This window comes from Peromyscus eremicus, chromosome 22 (assembly GCF_949786415.1).
Source record: "Peromyscus eremicus chromosome 22, PerEre_H2_v1, whole genome shotgun sequence".
In the NCBI taxonomy this organism is placed as follows: Eukaryota; Metazoa; Chordata; class Mammalia; order Rodentia; family Cricetidae; genus Peromyscus; species Peromyscus eremicus.
In genome coordinates this window covers 7,542,120-7,558,837 of record NC_081437.1, presented here as the reverse complement: position 1 = coordinate 7,558,837, position 16,718 = coordinate 7,542,120, and the positions used below count along the sequence as shown (strand labels likewise).

Genomic DNA, 16,718 nt, shown 5'->3' with positions numbered 1-16,718 from the left:
AAAGAACGGCTGGTTCTCTTTCCCATCAGCCTCAAGAGTGACACACTGTGCCTGAGCTGAGAGCAGAGATGTTTATCGTTATGCTTGACCCTGAACTCCATAGAGCGTGTCTACCCGACTCAGACACAGCATACATACAGGGGCAGAGAGGTGGCGGCGATGTTAGCTAGAAATGGAGAGGGCTGGGCCTTGGAGCAGCAGGGAGATAAGAGACACAGGGCCAAGAATGAACTTCAGGAATACAGGCGAGCTTCTGAAATCAGTAGCATTGCATAAGCCAAGGGTCCAAACCATGTTACATACCCCAATTTTCCACGATAGCTTCCTACACATCAAAGATACCAAGAATTTCAAGGCAGTGGCTACAGGGACATGAAATCATAGGTTCAGTTTCTGGTTGCCCGGGGCTTTTCTGAGCATGAACCCGGGGGAAGCTGTACCAGACACATCTATGATGTTGACCCTCATTCAATGCCATTATCACAAGTTACTAAAGCTGAAAGGAGGGAGGAAAAACACACTTCATATTTGAATACGCTTAGAGCCTGGGACTCACAGGTCAAAGGTGTAATTCATGTCTCACCTAAGGCGAAGACGGCTTCACTTCCTTCATCCCAGACTTCAAAGTGCCACAGAAACTGTCATAAACACGGATGAACTAGAATTTGATTTCTGAGCATCATTTGGTCTTTATTCCAAAGTTAACGGTGTGCGATTCTTTTAGCCATTCAAAGCTAGGAATCAACACCGGAGCTTCCAAAGAGGAAGAAGCACTCCCCGACACACACACCCCGCCCCCCCATCCCCCCCGCCCCCCCCCCCGTTCCCGTTGTCCAAATGACTTAAGACTTTTCTGACTTTGCAGTTCAACCCAAGCTTCCCTTTCCAGAGCCTTATATAAAGAACTTTCTATTGGCATTAACTCCAAACAAAGTCTTTCGTATCTCTGGCATCATTTCCAGGGCCGCGAGATTCAGTCGACTTTCCAGGGTATTGGAAACCTTTATTCTGTGATCGCCACTATAGACCTCCACGCCTCCAGCGGTATTCGATGGCAAATATATCTCTTGATCAACCTGGACGTCTGAATGCTTTTGGCAGAGCATCACGTACTGAGGGATGGCTCTTTGCACTGCAGCCTCCACCAGGTGGAGGTCCTGCGGCCTGCAGCGGACGATCATCACAGGCTCCAGAAGCCGGAGCAAGGCCTGGAGCACAAGTTTATCCAGCAGCTCCTGATAGAAACCTAGATCCAACACAGTTTTGCCGAGTCTCTCCTTCGCCTCCCTGAGCAGTTCCAAGATGAGATCGTCTCGGGCTCTCAGGACTGCGAGCCGTGCCTGGTTCCTCATGGTGGAGAGCTGGATTTTTTTCTGCTGCTCTATCTGCTTCTCCTTCTTCTCATAATAATCCATAATCTTCAGTCTCTGGGTCTGCACGAGGCGGCCCTTCTCAATGTTGAACTCTTCCTCTGTCTTGGCATCTACCTCCTCTGCCTTTTCATTGGCTTCTTGCTCGATGAATGCCATCATGTGCTTGATCTGCTTCTGCACGTCGATGTCAGTCAGGGCCATGGCTGCTGCTCTCAGAAAGTGGGGCGGAGGGAGAACCCGTGGGCCCTTTGGTGTCTTAGATGTAGGGCAGTTTCCAGAGTTTTGCTGGAGTTCCGCTTCCTCCCTGCAGAGTACGCAAAGGAGGAAAGGGGAAATCAGACTCTAAAGGGAAGGATCCTGGAGACCATCTCTATAGCCCTCAGTTTAAAGGTAAGTAAACGGAAGTCCAGGGATGGAAAGTGATGTGTAAGAAGCCATTCACTCCCTAGTGACAGAGGCTTCGCCCTCTTTCCATTCCTCTTCCACTCATTGCCACACGATAGCCAGAAGTTGGGGGTCATTCTAGTCCTGAATTCTCTAGGCAGTGATGGCTTAAGACTCAGAGAGAAAGTCAATGGAGTGGAAATACCAAATCAATACACAAAGAATGTCTCCACATGGGGCTGGAGAGACAGCTCAACCATTAAGACCTGAGTTCAATTCCCAGCATTCACCCGGTGGCTCACAAGGACCTGAGACTCTAGTCCTAGGGGAATCTCATATCTTCTTATGGTTTCCCCAGGCACTGCACATATGTGGTACACAGACATATATGCAAGCAAAACACCCATACACACAATTTTTTTAAGGTTACAAAAACCAAATATACATTATGGGATGGGAAAGACTGAAGAGAATCATGAGAACCTGGTAATTGTAGGATTCAATCCAGGAAGACTGCGCAGAGGCAGAAGGCCTCACAAAATCTCTAATGATATGAAGAGTTAGAGTATGGCTAAGTGGATAAAGGCACTCTGGGGAGAGGCATGGGGCTGAAGAGGCTGAAGGTTGTCTTTTCACCGGGAATGGCTTCCAAGCTTGTGCATACATTTGAATCGCATCGAGGACCTATAAGAAATCCATTGTTGAAAGTCTCATTCTACCCCTACTGCTCATCCTACACCTGTGGTCATCAAAACCTCTGCCAGTATTGTCTAGGGCCCGGGATCTGAAAAAGAGCGTTGGGCTAGAGTGCTTGCCGAACAGTCCCAACAAGCTGTGTTTGGTCCCCAGGCCCCACATAAAGGCGGGAGCACAGACTCGACTCTACTCCTCTGACCTCCAGGAATGCACCGCGGTGTGTGTGCCGCCACACTCACAAGCACTCACCATACACACATCCTCCTCCAATAATAAGTGTAACAAAGAAGAAGAGGAGGAGGAGGAGGGGGAGAAGAAGAAGAGGAGGAGGAGGAGGAGGAGGAAGAGGAGACACATCCTCAGACTGGGGATATGCTTCCATGGTAGAACATTTGCCTGGCGTGCACATGGCCCTGGGTTTCATCTAGCGCCACAGAAACAGACAATGACAAAATAAAAATAAAAAACACAAGAAAAAACACCTTTCCTACTAGGGCTATAAAATGCTATCCTCTGGGCATGATATGGCCGTGACATTCACGAGCTTACAACAGCTGTGGGTTGTTGGCATGGCACCCACAAAAGACTGAACCTGTAAACATTCCATCATAGATGGATGAGGGGTTAGTGGGGTTCCCACCCAACCCAGGAAAGCTAACGGCAGTCTTGAGCTTCTGGAGGAGAGAAAGTCATCTTCTCTAGTAACATAGCCATCCCTGAGTAATTAATGCTCCATTGCTCTCTGCCCATGTCCCCAGGACCTGGCTAAACCCAGTAGGTCACAAAGCAAAAAACAAAACAAAAAGACAAAGTATGGTGGAGATTTGGCGGGAGGAAAGGAAGTGTGGAAGTGGGGGAGGTGTGGGAGGAGAGTAAGGGATGGGGGTGGGTGGGATGTGACCAGAATAGATTATATACACATGTGAAATTGTCTAAGAATAAATTAATTTAAAAATAAAACTCTCAAAAAATCCCATCAAGCTCCGAAAAAAAAAGTCTGAAAAAAAAAATGAGAACATTTAAAAGAGACTACACAAAGAACTAAATAAACTTTGGAGCTAAAGAATAATTGAAGTAAAAAGATATGAAAGGCATAATCAGGACTGGTGAGATGCTCCGTGGGTAACGGTGCCTGCCTCTAAGCCTGAAACCCTGAGTGTGATCCCTGGGACCTACAGGTAGAAGGAAAAAAACCAATTCTAGTAAGCTGTCCTTTGAACTCTACACCCATGCCCTGATGTTCATGTCATTTTAAATTTTTCAAAAAGGCTGGCCGTGGTGGCGCATGCCTCTAGTCCCAGCACTTAGGAGGCAGACGCAGGCAGAGCTCTGTGACTCTGAGGCTAGCTTGGTCTAATAGCAAGTTCCAGGTCAGCCAGAGCTACACAGCAAGTTCCTATCTAAAATAACTTTTATCCAAAAAGAAAAATTATTGAACTTATCTCATGTTCTTTTGAAGTATGCTTTTGAAAACTAAAGTTTCTTTTGTCAATAGAGCAAAAAAAGAATTCCCTGCTCCTACATAAGACATGTTGATTAAATCAGTTGTAAAAGGCTCCCCAAGTGACTCTGCTGGTCACCAGCTTTTGGAGCCACTGTGGATGAAAGGCTAGGGAGTTTGAGATGTAGGACACCCCGGGCATGTGTGTAGAGGAACAAACACACCAGGCGAGCCTTTACCAGTTCCCTGCCAGGAGCCGCCTTTGGTCTGGCGCCGTGAGTCTGACACAGAATGTGGAACTTGGAACACACACTGGAACCTGGCACTGTCATATCCTTCTGTACAGATGACCCTGGCCATCTGACCAAGCAGCTCCAATTCACAGCTAGGCCCCCGCTTAGGAAGGCTGGCCAGTTCTGCCAAGAAGAGTCCAAGAGAGGGTTCCTTGGCACTGAGGTTGAGACCGGGGCTTAAGCTTGCACACTCAGAATCTCAATTAAGTTGGTACAGAGAGGGCCCTACTCTGGGGTGGCCTCTTCTTTAACAGACATCTGTATAGACCCAAGCAGCTAGCTTATTAATTTACTAATGAAAACTAACAGCTGCCATGCTGGTAGGTCACAGCCTTTTTTCTTGAAGGCAAGTTGCCTGTGGAGCCAACTCTGAAGGCTGTTTAATGAGAAAGCAGACCAATCCAAAGTTACCAGACTGTCTGGTGACAGCCACCCCTATCACGGGGCTGCTGGGCTCCTTTTCACGATGGAGGTGCCTCTTTGTGCCCAGACAGTGCCAGTTTCTACTGTGCAGGCTCCCCAGTAGGGTGCCCAGCTCTGCACTGACCATGCATCTAATTTTCTGAAGCAGCTCGGGTCCCCTTCCACACAGTTTCGTCATGGGTATAATGTATATATCCATGGATATAATATAACAGCATCCACATCGTGGAGCCATTGCTTAAATGAAGGAAGTGAAGACTGATCCCAGCTGTGGGCAGAGTCAGTCTTCCTGGATGGTAATTGTCCTCAACACATGGCTGCTATGACCTCTTCTTGGATTTGGGTGTCACACTCCCCATCACAGTCCCTCTTTGGGCGCGAAGGAGCTAGACCTGATTTGACTTTTAATCGCTAGCCTTGCCTCTTTTTTAAAAACTTAGTAGCTCCAGCTGGAGTTCAGGGATTCCTCTACCATTTCACAGTGCCCTCCCTCATCTGTAGTCCAGACGCAGACACACCCTCAGGGGATGGTGGGCAATGTTCTGAATTCCAAGGTCCCAGGCTGGGGGTGGGAGTGGATCCTCTCCTAGCTCATCACCGCCCGCCTCCAGGGGCTGCAGTCCACCATTCTTGCGGTCCTCCCTGTGCACCAACTTCTACTGCGTTCATTAATGCTGGCCTTGGAAGCAGCTGCCGGGTGGGGTGGGCTGAAATTCAGGGCTAGAGCAAATGTGTCTGCAAGAACTCCAGTGTCCATGTCATGTGTCTGGCAGATGTAACTTCCCGCCTGTCTGGGATAGAGTTTGTGAGCTCACATGGGCCTGTGGTTTAAGCAAAACAACAAACTGAGAAAATCGCATGTCTGCTTTTGCATAAAGGCCCAGAGTCCTTTATTCTACTTCCCTGAAAGTAGCATTTGTCCTGCTGACATCTGGGGCTGGGGCAGCAAGCTGGGCATCTAAGCCAGACGTACCTCCCGGCATCTACACCGTATTCAGTAACAGAACATCTCTGCTGCTTCAAACCCCAAGCACACGAGCCCAGTTCCACTCAGCAATGCTTGTTCATGCTGTTCCCTCAAGTAAAATGTCCAGCTCTACAAAGTCCCACCCTTACCGTCAGACCCATTGGAGTCATACTCCTTCTTGGGCCTCTGAGCTCGTCATTCAAATGACAACAATTCAGAGCTGGGCCCGGGGCCCTTGGCACTCCAGCAGAGGTAGGTACAGGTGGACACTCCTTCAGTGTGGGTGACTGGACTAAGGGCTTGGAGTCAGGAAAGAATGTTCCTTCTCTTTTTCTTCTGTGCTCTTTCTTTCTTTCTTTCTTTCTTTCTTTCTTTCTTTCTTTCTTTCTTTCTTTCTTTCCTTTTGTCTTCTTAGATTGTAAAATACAACATACATTCAGAAAATGTACAGCTTAATGAATTGTAACTAGGGAGCCCTGGCTGCCAAGCAAACATTTGGTAACTACCTACCACCCAGGTCAAGAAAGGAAATGTCAAGGGCCAGGGAGATATCTCAGTGGGTAAAGGTGTGCCTGCCACCAAAGTCTGCTGATCTAAGTTCGGTCACGTGATTCACATGATAAAGAGAGAACAGATTCCCACAGGTTGTCCTCTGACGTCCAAACATGCGTCACGGCACATTCACACTAATACCCAACACCTCCACACAAAGTATAAGTTACTTTTTTAAAGATGAATGTTGCTCAGACCTCAGATGCCCCTCCTGTGATTGTGGATGGGATGTTTTAGAGCTGGTGGTTTTGGATCTGTGGGTATGGGAAAGGTCCTAGGAGGATGCATGAACTTGGGAGTCTCTATTTCTTCAGGCTCTCACCTACATGAAGCTGTGTGCATTCTAGAAAGTGAGGAGTCCTGTCCCCCAAGAGGAAGCCAAGTGTTGTCAGCCAGGACCCTTGCCCAGACCCTGAAGTAACCACCCTTCATTCCAGCTATGTCTGTAAGCATGTCTGAGGTCAGATGTGTGTGGTATGGTCTCGCTACCCCATCAAAGGGAAGTGACATCAGATCCGGGCCTCTAGACACTTAGGGATTTCCAAGCAACAAGAAGAAGGGGTTTTCCAGGGCTCGAAGCATGGGGCAATGTGGAGGGCCCAGGAAGCAGGTGAAGAGACTTAGGAAATCCTATTGGGGAGTTCAGAATGAATATGTGTGAGGGGGCATCCCCTTCTCTGTCTCTCGGCAAAGATTGGCTGAGCCGTGTGTGAGGCACTGTGCAGGTACCACCAAGAGAGTGGGAATAAGGCCGATGCCAGCCCCGGCTCCCAAACCCTTGGTGTGATGGGAGACATCGTTTGGAAGCAGGAACTCACAAACCAGAGGGCTAGGCATCAGCAATGTCAACACAGCTACATGACTGGAGGGATCTGGCCCAAGCTCATCACAGGCTGTTACAGTGTACCGCCCTGCAGACAGTTCAGTCTCACAAGAGGGTGTTTTTAAATGTCTGGGTGTTGACAATAAAACACAAGTGAGCCACCAAGAGGATGACGAGAAATGGAAGGATGTGCAGACATTTAGGGACACTCAGACAAAACGCACTCTCAGGGAGATCCAGTACAGCACCTTAACTTGGAGGACGTTGGTAGGATTCACAATTGGGGATGTATCCAAATTGACAGGAACGAGTCAAGGCTTCACGGAGATCCAATTCTTAGCAGGGACTTGAGCTGCCCAGAAAGGCCTCTGGCTAAGATGTAGGGAAAGGTACCTGCCACTCAAGGTGAAAGGGGGCAAAGGGAAAAGAAAAGGCAGAGATAAAGTGGCGGCAGGTTTCGGTTGAGTGACAGATCCTGTGGCTTCTGAACAGGGTTGCAGCTTGACCCAACACTGGTCTAGGGAGATTCACCCGGTGGTGTCAGAGGCTGAAGAGATGAACCGACGATAAAGCAGGTGAGGCCTGGGATGAGAGACAGGGTGTCAGTAATGAAAGGGGAGGAGGGCCAGGAAGGCTATCAGGGTGTGACGCTTGGATGCCACCCTCACAGGGCAGAGCAGCTGGGCCGGGGGTAAGGCCGTGAGATGGTGGAAACTTTGCCCTGCGTTCTCAGGAGCCAGCTGGGGGAGGGCAAGGAAGAACAAAACACTCATTTGATCCAGAAGTAAAAGCTCACTCCTAGACAGAAAATCCAGGGCCAGAAAAGTGTAGACTACTTCAGTGAGGACCAGAGACTCCATCCCAGCAGCTAAGCAATTTCTGGTCTTGGCTGCAGAATGGGAAACGCCTATAGGGGCCAGGCAGAAAAGGGAAGAGAGCCCGACAAGGCGAGGGAACACTTCTTCCAAAATCATTTACATTAGGAGCCACAAGCTAGCCTCTTCTAGAACATCTGCAGGTCAAGCTTTTCAAAGCAGTACTTCAGAGAGGCTGGGTTCTCCCCAAGAGCAGTTTGCTTCAAATTAGCATAGCTTGGTTTCCAGGGACGCGTCCTCCACAAGAGAAGGCCTCCAGTTCTGTCCTTGCACCTTCCGGTGACACAGCCCAAATCACCTTGGAAAAAATAAGGCATCTCCAGTATGCTGGGCTCTCCACTACCACCGAGGCTGCACCTTCACCAATGGCCTCTCCTGGCCTCTTGACTCCAACCCTGCCACATGGTGCCAAGCCTCAGCACCTCGAGGTTTCTACCGCAGCCAAGGCTGCGCCTTCACCAGTAACCTCTCCTGGCACCTCAAGTACCGTGCCTCAACTTCCCCTCATGACCCCTTGAGTCATGAAACTTCCATGCCAACAATGCCATCCTGCATGGGATATGTTTACACATCACCAACTTCATTTGCCAGCTTGAAATGTGGCCTTGGCCTGTCTGGACCATGGATTCTATGTCCTGACCCTGAGGAAACACTTCCCAAGTTTCACCTCAATGATGCTGGACTCTTCTTAAACCATAGCTGATTTTTCAGCCCTAGCTAAGCAGCATTGATTGTCCCAGTAAAGCAAAGATTTCACTTCGGGGTGCTGGTCTCTTGTTAACCAAGAGCCACAGCTAACCAAGACCTACAGATTCCCAACGCAAAATATCAACAGCCCTGAGAGTTGTTGCTTCCTTCGGAAATTTCACAAGCCAGGCCTCCAACACCTGCATCGCCCTCAGCATTATCTTCCATGTTTCCACAGAACATTAAGCTCCAAGGGCTTGACAGCATTTCCAGACCAAACTTACAGATACTTCCAGAACCCTCCCCGAAGCAACACGGCCAGGTGTATCGTTGTAATAACCCACTCTCTGATGCCAACTTCTGTCCTAACTCACTTCCTATTGCTATTATAAAACACCAACCAAAACCAACTCGCGGAGGAGAGGGTTTATTTCCTCTTACAGCTTACAGTCCATCATGAAGGGAAGTCAAAGCAGGAACTGGAGCACAAGACACAGAGGGGTGCTGCTCCATGGCTTGTCAGCCTGCTTTCTCACACAACCCAGGGGATGGGTTGTATACAATTCCACCTGTCCAGGGGATGGCACCGCCCACGGTGGGCTGAGCCATCCTACATTAACCATTAGTCAAGAAAATGCTCAACAGACGTGCCCACGGGCCAGTCTGATAGGGACATTTCTTTCATTGAGATTGCCTCTTCTTGGGTGACACTAGTTTGTGTCAAATGGACTAAAATTAACCAACGTAAGGGTCAGATGACCTGACTTTGACACAAAGAAGTCACATCTGTGAAAGAGGGATGCTGTTACCCTCACGATGGAACTGAAAAGGCTAAATATGAGAAGGCTGAACAAGCTCTGGAAGGTTCTGGGTGAGTTTGTCATTACAAAGCGTAACTTCCCTGACCTCACTTCCAAGGTCCCTCACCTCTGGCCTTACACAGAACTGGACTCCACTAACCACCTATGGGGAAGTGGACCTAGGTCAGAGATCCCAGGAAGCCTCCAGAGGACCAGACCTAAGGGTGAGGTGAGTGAGTAGCCCTGTGATATAGCGCCTCAGAGAACGCTGTCTGTCCAGGATTCCAGCTGCAAGCTGAGAAGGAATACAAATGTTCAACCTCAGAGGCACACAACAGCCATGTCTGCTATTAGTCCTCAGCCTTCAGTGGCATATTCGGAATGTGCTCTGATAACCAAATTCACTCTCATCATGATAGTCCTGGTTTCACCTCTTCAGGGGGACACAGCTCAACCCCCGGCACAGGGCAAGTTCTGGTTTGCAAGGAAGAGAATGTAAATGTCTGTCTGACATTGTCCCTCACCCCATATCCAGGGTCTCTTCAGGGACTTTTCCTTACTCCATCCCAGTGCTTCCTATGGAGGCAGCGGGATGCAGCAATGTCATCACGGCTACGCACTCCACAAACTGCCAACAACCTTGGGTGTTCTCAACCCTTTGTCGGAATGAGAGGTGACCGACTGTGACGATGGAGGCGACACAGTGGCCTCCTCTTGCTGGGCTCCCATACAGCCTGCATTGCTGGGACACAGAGCTCCACAGGAAGTTAGAGAGTTTGAGGTAGTTACCTGGATTTGTCTGGAGGCCTCTGAGACTAGTCTACTCAAAGAGGTGACTGACTATAAGGCTGCCATGATTCTAACTTATACCCAAGTAAAAGATGAGACCAACCAGAGTGGTCCTGCCTTCTGGAACTGCGTCCCAAAGCCCTCTGCTTAGCCAGGCATTAACCCTCCAGATACTGAAAAAGGAGGTCACAGGGAGCCAGAGAAAAGCTTGGGATAGCTTTCCTGGGGGAACTCAAGGCAGAGAGTGTTTACCCAGTGAGATAAAATTATTTTAGTACCTTTAAACCTGTTTAGCCATAGAACATGGGATGTTATAAGCTGTAAGTTAGCTCTGGATCTATGGAAACTTCTGAAAGTCCCCATGCTTAGTTGAAGGTCTGCAGAACAGTAGGACAAAAGTGTTTCTCTTCCCATACCTGATACCACCTATGCCCAATGCTCTCTGCCCTGTGGGACCAAGATACCTGGATGTGTGAGAGACCGGATGGTGGCAGGAAAGTAAACAGGACCAAACAGAAGCTAACAGCATGCTCAGGGTGCTCTGCCAAGATGGTGGTTGGGCTGGTCATGGTCCTCATTAGGCATTTACTTATGTCTTAGGAAGCCAAAATCTCCTCTTTCCCCCATTCAAAGAACAAATAGCTTGCCTTTTTAGGTTCCGAAACACAAAGGTTCTCATGTCTACATCCCCATTTCCATGGCCTGGTTGCCATGGTATTCTTAGACATGATGTGCTATTATTCCTAATATGATTTTGAAGGGCAAAGAACTTGGGGATGCAGCAAGTACTCTTATAAAAAGGTCTTGTGGGTTCATATACACCTCATCTTTTTTTCATTCTCTCTTTGCCCTCCTGTTCCCCCAGAGTAGATGCCGTAATGAAGTGCCATCTTGGTAGCAGAGAGTGAGCCCTTTCCAGACATCGTAAAGTCTGCCAGTGTTTGGATCCTGAATTTCCCAAGCTAACTCTATGAGCAGCATGCTTCTGTTATTTATAAATTAGTCAATCTAGCACATTTTAAAAATAAGAACAGGAATAGACTGATGGAGACAACCCTCGATAATACCATACCCATCTCGTGACTTTTCTATTGATGTGATAAAACACCATGACCAAGGCAGGTTGTAGAAGAGTTGATTTGGGGCTTATGGTTCCAGAGGGTTAGAATTCACGATGGTGAGTGAAGGAGAAGAAGCTGAGAGCTGAGCTAGGCAGAGCACAGGGCATGAAGTGGAAGTATTTGAAGCCTCAGAGCCCACCCAGATGATACACTATGGCCAACGAGGCCACACCTCCTAATCCTTCTCAAACAGCTCCATCAATTGGGGACCAAGTATTCAAACATAAGAGCCTATGGGGGCCATTCTCATTCAGACTGCCATAACACTATTTAAGGCACGATGTAGGACATTTTACCATAATATACTGCTGTTTTTCTATTGGTGTGTTGTTATTCTTACTATTATTCTATTTCTACAGATGCTATAAACTATACAAAAGCCTGTATTTTTGCTTTAGATAGTCAATTATCTTTTAATTTTTTTTTTAGTGGCAAAGTGTTCTTTATTTGTCTACATATTGTTATCATTTCTGAACTCTTAATTTCATTGTATAGATCTGACTTTTCAGCTGCTGTCAATATCTGAAGAACTTTCTTAAAATTTTTAGAGTGAGGATCTTATGGTTGGAAAAAATTCTTTAAGACCCCGGAGAGACGGCTCAGGAGTGTAGGCATTGGCTGCTCTTCCAGAGGACTCAGGTTCAATTCCCAGCACTCACAAGTATTTGTAAGTCCAGTCCCAGGGAATCTGATACCTGTTTCTGTCCCCCTTGGGCACCAGACAAGCAAGTGGTGCATGTAGGCAAAACACCCATATACATAAGAAGAAATAAAATAATTTTAATTATAAATATTTTTGATATCTGGAAAAAAAATTCTTTTGCCTTCCATTTTGAAGGATAGTTTTGGCTGGATGTGAAATCCAAATTATAATGCTTTCTTCTCTTTCTTTTCAATACTATAAAGATTCCCTGACATTAAATTCCTGCTTGCATTATTTCAGACGAGAAGCCAGTTATTTCTACCAGTCTTTTGTCTGTTTTGTTCTCAGTTTTTCTTCTTTTGATTACTGATTTTCAGTGATTCTATTATGAAGTGGGTTTTTTTTAAAAAAAAAATTTTCATAAAGGAAAACTTAATTGTGGTGGCAGCTTACAGTTCAGAGGTTCAGTCCATTATTATCATGACAGGGAGCATGACGGCGTGCAAGCAGAAGAACATGGTGCTGGAGAAGCAGCTGAGAGTCCTACATCTTGCAGGCAACAGGAAGTCAACTGAGACACTGGGTGGTATCCTGAGCATAGGAATCCTCAAAGCCTGCCCCCATAGTGACACACTTCCTCCAACAAGGTCATACCCACTTCAACAAAGCCACCCCTCCTAATAGGGTCAATCCCTATGAGATTATGGGGGTCAGTTACACTTAAACTACCACACAACGGCTTTTTGCATTTGGTGCCATTTTCAAGTTCTTTGCACCAGGAAGATTGGTCCAGTACTGTTGCTTGCTACAGTAGAAGTGAGCACAGCTACATGGCTTACGCAAATGCATCCGATGTAGTCTTCCACTCCTTTCTCAGGAGGTTGGGTTGCAAGCAACAGAAACGATGTCTGATTAAACAGCAAAGGCATGGAGTATCTTAGGAGAGTCATAAACCGCGTGCAGGGCTGTTGAAGGGCTGGAGAAACTGGGGAAGATAGGAACAGTGTCCAGCACACACCTGCCACTTCCGGCACCATTCCCGCTGCCTCGCTTTCGACAACCCCTGTGCCACCTGCCACTTCTGAACCAGGAACTCGATCATACCACATCTTCAAACACTGCCAGCCCCAAGGTGCCGCTTCCCGGGTCAGAAACTGACTTACGTACCCACCATGATGCTGAACTCCAGAGAGCACGTGGCTTATATTTAACCCAGGTGTCACTAACTCGTGAATTTGGCAAGGATTGGACCGACATCTGCAGTGTCTGTCTTTAGGGTAAGCTCTTCTCTTCCCACTGAGACTCACAAACTAGACCAATGGTTCTCAACCTTCCTAATGCTGTGACCCTTTAATACAGTTCTTCATGTTGTGGTAACCCCCAACAAAATGATTTCATTACTACTTCAAAACTGTCATTTTGCTACTGTTGTGAATCGTAATTTAACTACCTGATATGCGGCCCCAAGGGGGTCACGACCCACAGGGTGAGAACCACTGAACCAGAAGATGCTCTACATTCAAAATGTGGTTCTGATGTCCACTGACCAAAACATCTACTATGAAAGAACAGCCACAGATGAGTTTGACTGGTAGGTATCATCGCTGCCACCTATATCTAAACAATCCATGTATCTGCCACTTCTGAACCAGGAACTCAATTACACCACTCAGTACTGATGCATGGGATAAAATACTGACTTCACTTCTCAGAGAAATCTGTAAGTCACCCTTCTTTGAAGCTATGGAAGAGGACAATTCCCAAATTATGTGAGTATTTCATTCCAGCAACCTCTGAGGACGTGTCCTCTCCTACAGTCTAGCAAGGGGGTGGTGATACTGCCGGTCCCAACGGCTGTTCTCCTAAGCCCAGGGTATAGCGCAAGGCGGAATGTGGCAGAACATTACGAGTGGCAGGTACTTCAGCCTGAATCCTCAGTGTCTGGGGTATAATCCTGAATTTCTGGGAGGTACTGAACTGGAAAGGGGGATCTAGTTACATTCACTTGGAAATGAAAACCAAGTGAGGCAATTTTATTAGATTTGGTTTTTATTATCCTAATCATTGAGGTTCAACGACTTTTAAGAACTCACTACAGTGTTTAAGCCATTAGTACCCCAGCTCAAAAATACCATGCAATGTCTGTCACCAAAGAAAGCGATGCAGACGGGAGGTGTAGATAGATAGGCATGGCATATGGCCGGATGACATGAAGTCAGTAAGCTCTGCGTGGCAGGTGAGTCCTCGGCAGTTACGTGGCTCAATGTGAACACAGGGATGATGTGTAAGAGAAAGCAATGTCATGAAGGATGATGATCATTTCACTTCCTTATTGATAACTTCTCAGAAGGAATTTCAGAGAGGGAGGAGAAACACACCAACACTTGGAGTGAGCATGGGCTCCTTTAGAGACAACCCAATAGACGGGGATTGGCAACAGATCATGGATCTGAGATGGATTCATCTCATCTTCCTCCTCTGCACCTGACCTGACACACACTTCAATTCTCCCTTGAAAGCGATCATTTCCACTCTAGCGTTGGGAGACCTAGGAACTCTGGTGAGCAACAACCCAGATGGAAGGGATGTTGCTGGCTGCCCCTCCAGTAGAGTCTCCTTCATAACTGCTGCCCATCACGTAGGAAGCCCAGAATCTAGTCCAAATGAAGCCCATGCCTCAGTAGTAAGGGCTGATAGAGCCGATCAAAATGGTCCCAACCCCTTCTCACAATGATGGTTTTATGGAGGAAGCCCAGGGGTTAGGCAAAAGCTACCCAACGTTTCACTACCATGACTGCTTTTAAGATGAACTGAATTTATCCAATCAGATGAAGTCCGGGGCTTTTAATTAGTGAGTCAAGGAAAGTCTGCTGGTCAGAGCAGTAAATGGAAGATACATTCCCTCCCCATACTGTTACAAACTCATGGATTTCTGTCATAGGAACATTCTGGCACCTCCTTCTCTTCTTCATGTTCACGGCAATGCTTCATTCAGTCCTTTTTTTTTAAAGATTTATTTATTTATTATGTATATAATGTTCTGCCTGTATGCCAGAAGAAGGCACCATATCTCATAGACAGTTGTGAGCTACTGTGTGGGTGCTGGGAATTGAACTCAGGACCTCTGGAAGAGCAGCAGCTAGTGCTTTTAACCTCTGAGCCATCTCTCCAGCCCCACTTCATTCAGCCTTACATGATTTCTCCCCTCCTCCCTCTGTCTTGGTCTCCGATTCGCCAAACCCATGCTCTAGTCCCAGGGTGGTCTCAGATGACAGACCTGAATTTGTCGTTTTTTCTTTGTCTATAGTCTTGGATGCATTGCCATGGAACAAACAAACACCCAGTGGCAGGAGAGTGGAAGACATGTCCAACCTTAGCCCTGCCGCTTGGCTGTGTCACTGGGCAAGTGTCTAAATGTCTTTGCATATTCATACCTAAGCTTATCATGGGAACACTGGAGGAGTCGGAATTCCTTTGGTTACCAGTGGCTGAAAACTAACTTCAGTCCATTAGGCAACATGAGGGCTGAATTAGCTCCGTTTGTCCATCTGAAGAGCCAGTAAGGCCTCGGGAACAATAGAATCCCGAACTTAACTGACCTACACGACCTTTGCCTGTGTGCACATTTGTGCATACTTGAGGGCGGCGCCTGCCCATCGATGCTTCTCTCGGCTTTCTGGCTTTTATTTTCTTGCACTGACTAGTTCCTGAGTAGCCAACCATGTTCAGATCCACACAAGCCAGCTCTGCCGTGAAAGCGGAGACCGTCCTGCTGTGAGCCCCAAACTCAAAAACTTCAGGAAATTTGTGTCTTGTCTTGCCTTGGATTCGGTACCCATGGAGGGCTAGTCCTCGGGGGTTCGGGCAGGCTGTGTAAGAGGAGAGTTTCCTGTCAAGCCACACGGTGACAGAAGATGGAAATGACGAAGAATATTTGTCAGAAGCAAGTGGTGCTGTCCTAGGCAGGCCAACTAATAGCTGCTGCTGTCTACAAGTCCTTTCCTGCATAGTCATTTTAGAGACAAAATGAGACTATCTACATCACTGACCTCCAAGTATGCAGCACAACACAGGTACCGCACACGACAGTGCTCGGCCAATCTCCTCCTCGTTCACTGTACCCTTGCTTTTAGGACCACCGCTCCCTAGACGGTGCCTTCGTCTCCTGCTACGTAGACAAAGGTGAACCTCTCTGATTGTATGCGTCCCTGTGGGAATAAGGTTTGACAAACAAGAAGTATCCTCAGCTCCTACGCACCGCTAAGCCTGCCCTCTGTCCACCGCAGATGGCCGCCATCCCCAAGAAATTGTGTGCTGCTCTTCCTTGGCCAGGGCATGCCGGTCTGCTTTTCCCAGGCCTTCCCCTATTAGCCTCAGGAGCCCCAGGCCAATGATACCACTTCCGCAAATCCCTCCTGGGCACACCCACAGCCATGGGATACTGCCTCCTTGCCTCTCCTAGAAGACCGTTCTTTCTCCTCCCCCACAGTGCTGATTACATTATATAGCAATTATCTGTTTGCACATCAGCTCCTTTCCGCCCCCCCCCTCTAGTGAGGGTGGCTTGCCAGCTCCAAGTCCCCTGGCCAGGAAGTAAGCCTGGCTTCTAGGCGACCTCAATTCATGCTTGTTAAATGAAGTACTGATGAATCAATGAGGAGGAGGAGGAAGGAAGGAGCAGAGGAAAAAGAGAAGGCTGCCTAGACAAGGTCACTGTTCCCACACAGACCTGTGTCTGTTTCAATGTTCACCGTTCAAACAAAAGGGGAAAAAAGCGGAGGCCTATGGGATGCTTAGGAACAAAGTCTCTTCCTGTCCCGAGTCCTTGACATTTGAGAACTGTTTTTGGTT

At 47.6% G+C, this 16,718-nt stretch overlaps 1 protein-coding gene across 5 annotated transcripts; it reads right to left on the bottom strand.

Annotated features, from left to right (window-relative positions):
- Positions 1–823: 823 nt before the first annotated feature.
- Atp6v1e2 (ATPase H+ transporting V1 subunit E2) lies at positions 824–4,198 on the bottom strand. Of its 5 annotated transcripts, none has more exons than XM_059248322.1 (3): positions 4,134–4,180; positions 2,241–2,441; positions 824–1,677 (listed from the first exon to the last, which is right to left on the bottom strand). In XM_059248322.1, the coding sequence occupies exon 3, from the start codon at positions 1,572–1,574 to the stop codon at positions 894–896; it is 681 nt and encodes a 226-aa protein (XP_059104305.1). In that variant the 5' UTR covers positions 1,575–1,677; positions 2,241–2,441; positions 4,134–4,180; the 3' UTR covers positions 824–893. The 5 variants fall into 5 exon arrangements, with proteins under 5 accessions (XP_059104305.1, XP_059104306.1, XP_059104304.1 ...); XM_059248323.1 differs by lacking the exon at positions 4,134–4,180 and adding an exon at positions 2,936–3,361; XM_059248321.1 differs by lacking the exon at positions 2,241–2,441 and having other exon boundaries at positions 4,134–4,198.
- Between the last annotated feature and the right edge of the window lie 12,520 nt (positions 4,199–16,718).

Coding starts and splice junctions, on each gene's coding strand:
- Atp6v1e2 (XM_059248321.1), bottom strand. CDS start 1,574: ATGGCCCTGACTGACATCGACGTGCAGAAGCAGATCAAGCACATGATG.